This window comes from Merops nubicus, unplaced genomic scaffold, assembly GCF_000691845.1.
Source record: "Merops nubicus isolate BGI_N331 unplaced genomic scaffold, ASM69184v1 scaffold15211, whole genome shotgun sequence".
Taxonomy (NCBI): Eukaryota; Metazoa; Chordata; class Aves; order Coraciiformes; family Meropidae; genus Merops; species Merops nubicus.
Window position 1 is genome coordinate 33,799 of NW_008589153.1, and position 5,667 is coordinate 39,465.

At 37.3% G+C, this 5,667-nt stretch overlaps 1 protein-coding gene across 1 annotated transcript in view; it reads right to left on the minus strand.

Moving 5' to 3' along the window:
- LOC103781774 (alpha-mannosidase 2-like) overlaps positions 1-5,667 on the minus strand; it is a 68,262-nt gene that overhangs the window by 14,833 nt on the left and 47,762 nt on the right. The window contains 1 exon segment of the mRNA XM_008949496.1: positions 4,941-5,074. Within this exon segment, the coding sequence (XP_008947744.1) occupies positions 4,941-5,074 (134 nt within the window).

The window sequence follows — 5,667 nt, forward strand, 5'->3', positions numbered from 1 at the left end:
GCCTTCCTAGAGACTGTGACACAGAAAGGTTTAAATTTAAGACCCCCAACTGTAACAGCTCAGATCTCAGAAAAGACCTTAAAAAGAGGCCTACCCTCCCACTTTGGTGAACTATACAGACTAAAAGTGGAGAAACCAAGCTTGAATACTGTGCCTACTACTGCAGCAAAATACTTCCTTTCTAAACAGAACTGTCAGTCAGGTACACACAAATAAAGAGAAATAAAAACAATCAAAGGAAAGTAATTCCTTGTAGAGATATACAGACATACACAAAAGAAAGTCCCAAACCCAACCCACAAAAAAGACACAGCTGAAAGTCCAGAAATGAGAGAAGGTAGTCCTCTCTACCGCCTTCTTCACCACAAGCTAGGTAAAATGGGTGGCTGCTGCCCTGTCATAGGGTGAGGACATTCATTCTCTACAGCTTTGGACAGTACTACATGAATGGAGCTTGGAGACAAATCCATCTTTATTTAGAACCCTTCTGCAACACATCTTTGTCACAGTGTCAAGAAAAAGCAGTATTTGAAAGAAATGCAGTTGTGAGGTGCCCTTGTACAAAAATGAGGACAGTGCTGGCCTGAAAGCAGGTTGCATTTGTAGGCAAACAACAGATAAAAACACTGTTCTTGAGCAGCAGACACAAACTTCCAGCATAAGAAATACAGTATCATCTATATAATAGTACCAGTGATGATAATTAACATGTAGTGTTTTAAACAAAGCTGTGCAGAACTAACACATCTCTCCAAATCAGACAAAAAATAAGTGTACCTTCCTGCCTAAATATATGTGGCAAGGCTCTAAAGGAGACGCATCATGTTCTGTGTGATAGAAAGAGACGGAAACGTCTTTTTTTTCCCTTCTATGGCCACCATAAAATTTCAAAAATTTAAAGTTCAAGGTTTTGTATATTTCTGACAAGTTCACTACGGTAGTCATAACTAAGAATGATATTAGAATACATGAGGTTGTCATATGTGGGCATGAAAATGCATCTAAATGGTACTAGTTAAGCCCATGTTGAGTTTCTGCCTTTCTGAAGCGTTAAGTTCCTTATGCGTGTTACAGCGTGGTTACACATCGCGCATCAATTCACAGGGTTACGCAGCTACAGCGTGACGCACACACCCGCGCTAGAAACGCACACACCAAGCAAGTGGCAAATACAGCTCAATAATCAGACAGAAATGGCTACATCACCAAGCAGGTATTTTCAGAGAAAGTGGATACTGACAGATAATTAAAAAAGTGTAATTGTATGTGGTAGAATAAAATCATTTTGATTATCTGACTGCCACATATTTGTGACTTCAACTGCCTGTATCATTGTTTCTTTGAACAGCCACCTCCAAAGCATAACAGCTATCTGAGCCATTGAATCCTCGCTGTCTGCTTGAGAATAGGCTATAAATCCAGTTATATAAATTGAGCTGTAGTCAAGGAAAGGTATGAAACAGGAGCCTGACGAAAGCACGTGCCTGGCATGGCATTCTTTCTCCAGCTCTGTTATTGATGAAATAAAGACATCATCACTTCCTGCAAATCCTATTTCATTCAAATTCTTATAAGATTCTATAACACGCTAAGGCCCAGAAAGTAAAAGGTATCAATGTTTATTTCTAACAAAACTTAGACTCTTTATCTTACATTTATTATATCACAGAAATATTTATTCTTTTGACAAGCAAGTATTGATAACTGTACTCCATTTCATTCTCAGCTAAATAATAATCCCATCAATTTAAAAATTAAATGCATTCTGTTCCTACCAAAAAATCTGAGGAAAAAGAAGAATTAATATTAGCAAAGAAGGAAAAAAATACACAGAGCCTAAAAGTGCTTGCAAGAACAAAAAAAGCACATAAGCAGAATTAGCTACTTTCTTCTTGAAGCAGAAGAAAAAGATGTATATAGAAACGGCATCAGAACACAGTGGCAACATCCACAGAGGTCTGAGGGATAACACTGTCAATAAACCAGGTGAATATAATGTAAAGCAAAATGAGATTTGCCCAGCTCTTAACACATACATTGCTTATTAATGAGCAATACTACCATTCTGAATACACCTTTTGCAGTATCTAGCATAGAGGGAAAAAAATAAACAAAAAAACTTCAGCAGAAAACCCCAGGAATTCTACCTGCCCAATGGACAGGTCAGTCTTACACTTCAGGACATTCATGGGGTTTGACTCAGCATGGGGGTAGGGAAGTAAAAAATTATTTCAGAGATTAAATTAAAAGAAACTGTTGGTTGATACTGTCATAACCAAACACTCAACAGTAATCACACCAAAGTGATGCACATTAATTTAAAAGAACTGCATATCCCACATCTCCCGTACTTTTGTTTTATGGGGAGGTCTCCCAAAGAGCAGAAAAATCCTGCTCTTCAGAATTGCTTTTAAAGAAAGACAGAATAAGCTATTTTTGAATATACTTTAGGAAAAGCTTGTAGTGACAAATATGCTAAGTGATCAAAACTCTCTCCTGTAGCTTCCATGGTTCCTCAAGTCAACAAAATAGGGCTTGACAACAAAATTAAGGTCAGTATATGAGTCACGCTCCAGCTGATTACATATATAAACCATATATAATTTCTTCAGAATTTTTCTGACAAGGTTATTTTTAAACTTTTGTAACAACTACCTTTTGACTATCAATGCACTAAAAGAATTTGTATGTTTAACAAAACAGAAAAGAAAGGGACTACTATTCTTCCTTATCTGAACACATCTGAAACAGCTATATGAATCAGAAAATGTTACCAATGTTCAAAAAAAAAATTTTAAACCCAAAATCCTGGAACACTCTTAATAGAGCAGAGGATATTCCAGATACAATAACACCAGAAAAATAATGTTTCCTTAATACAACTTGCTTGGCTCCTGGGAGGTGTGCACACTGTCAGCTGGGCCAACAGCACCTCTTTGACTGTGCCCACTCCTCCATTGTTTTGATCCCCTTTCCTATTCAAGTCCCTGCAAGAGTGTATAGGAAGCAATTGCCCTTAAGAGCTTACTCTGCAGCTATTTAAAACCATCATAAACTCAGCTGGAAGTGTCAAGGGGAAGGAAGGTAGATGTCAAAACATGGGTGCCCAAAACACTTCAAAGATGTTTGATCATAGCAGGTAACTGTCACTGTCTCCCTTCTCTCTGCAGAAACTTGCACAGAATCTTTCAGAAACAGAGGAAAGGAAAAGGATTCTAATAAGAAAAGGGAAATACACTTATTCCACTGAGCTGATGTCTGACTGGTATCCCAAACAGACTGGTAAATATATGCAAAGATGTAAGTACATGTTTCACTAATCAGATACTGGTAGAGTTGTTTAGGCTGCCTTTGTTCTACCTGAGGGAATGCCAAACTGTTTTCCAAAGGGGTGTTTTAGTTTGAAGCAGCAGTGATGTTCTGAAATTAAACTTACGGTCAACCCTACTTAATCAGGCACTGTGCTGGTTTGCAGAGAAGTCTCAGTGTGTGTGGACTAATTTTCTTTAAGAAGGAAGTAGCCAAGAAGCTCTCCCAGAGCTATGCACCAAACATGCTCTAACCCTTCACATTTCCACTGTGGTCTGAATGGATGACTGATCCTTTGGACAGTTCTGACATGAATATAGACCTGCTTTGAGCAGGAACAGGACTAGAGATTTCAAGAGATACCCTTTAGTGAGTTATATGGTTTTGTGGAAAATATCAAAACTGCAGTGTCATTGCAAGCACCATGGCATTAACTGGTTTGCTCTGCTCCTGTTGGTTCAAGTTATTTGATAATGGAAACACAAATTTCCATGTTAATTCTTTCTTACCAGCTTCACATTCTAATTTAATACAATCCAAATTACCCTGGGTACTAAAAAAGTCTGTGGTTGTACAGATCTCTCTGCAGGTTCCTTGTGAAGGCAGATTAACCTGTGCAATGCTCATTGTTGCCAAAGCTAAACTGCTGCAGAACTCAAGTTAGCTTAGATATTTGCACACCACACTCAGGTGCTGTTAATATGCTGCCTGTGCTATACAGGATGAGGAATGATAAAATCATGACAGATACAACCTGAAAAAAAAACACTGTCAATCATTAAGCAGTGGAAATTAGCTTTAAGCCTGATACTATCATCCTCTCACAGTGGTTAATGCTATCCATTATAAACCAGAATTAATTCCAATTTATCTGCATATTCATTAGCAGCTCAGTACACAACCTCTCATCTCTAGCTATGTGATGATTTTAAAATACACACAGTGCTGTCATGATTCTACTGCTTCAGTATGAAGATGTACTACCTATTTTGTCCTTCTCAAAAACAATATAAAAAACAGGGAAAATGCTAAGAACTGAAAGAAAATTGTAAAGGTATTCAAAAAACTAATACAGAAACAGGCAAACTGAGATGATATATGCAATTAAAAATAAACCATACAACAAAAGGTCTCAGCCTTCCTAGCATCATAGTGAAGTTAGAAGGTTTCTATCTCTGGCATGTAAATATTTCCACTTAAATCTTATTTCCTAAGAAAATTAAATGTATAAGATGTTTTCTCTTTCCACTCATAATTCGTCAGCTTTTGTCCAGACTCTGTTAACTTCATTAAGAGGCAGAAGTCTTACTGATTAGAAAGTTTTTAAAAGCATCCTCAATAAAAAAAAAAAAGAAAAAAACAGAAAGAAAAAAGAAGAGACTTCCACAACAGTTCTTCAAACATGTATTGAACTGCAAGTGAGAAAGAAGACAGTGCAGGTTCTTGTGTGAGTGAAAGATGAAGTCTTTACAATGAGAATATGCAAGCAAGATAACAAAACTCCCTTGGAAGCTATATTTTCTTAGTTCTACTGCTCATGAAGTAATTTTTTTACTAAGTTCACCACTGCTGTAACAGAAATAAATATTTAGAACGTAACTAGCCATAAAAATGCAGACACTGAATCCTACCGTATCTGTCCCATGTCTTCTTTCAAGCAGAAGTCTGAAGATATTAGCTGTAATCTTGTTATCTTGGACACCTTGTCCAAGGCCACGGTTGTCATCCTGCATAAGTCGGCGATCCATGATCACTTCCAGCTGACCTGAAAGAGCAATACAAGGATTATTGCAGTGACAAGAATATGTAAAGCTTCTACTAAACATAAGAAAAAGACCCTGAAATATAACTTAAGGAACCATACTTTTTCTCTTGCCTCTGGAAGTGTAATAGCAGATTATGAAAACACTTAATATCTTTGGGCTTTGGCCTTTCATAACCTTCCAGGAATTTTTCACAAACTTTTCAGCAGAAGATTCAGCAAATTTTCAACCTAAGAGCCTAAGCAGAAATCAAACGTAACAACTCATTACTGTTAACTATTACTAGTAACAAGAATACTTGGCACATCAGGCATCAAAGAGGAAAACCACCCCAAGTAGCTGCAGCTGTATGGATAAACGTTCTGTAGAGGAATTATCTTCATCTTACACTCCCAGATATATTTTTTCCTATTTTTTTTTCCACAGTTGAAGGTAGTAGGAAAAACAGGTAGGCAAGATGAGTATACAAATACTCATGATCACTAATCCTTCTAAAGGTACTTTCACCTGTGGTAGGAAGAACTTTGCACCAGATGACAACTGAGTATGTAGTTCTGAGTTTATACTGAACCGCAGCATTTCTATTCAGAACCGC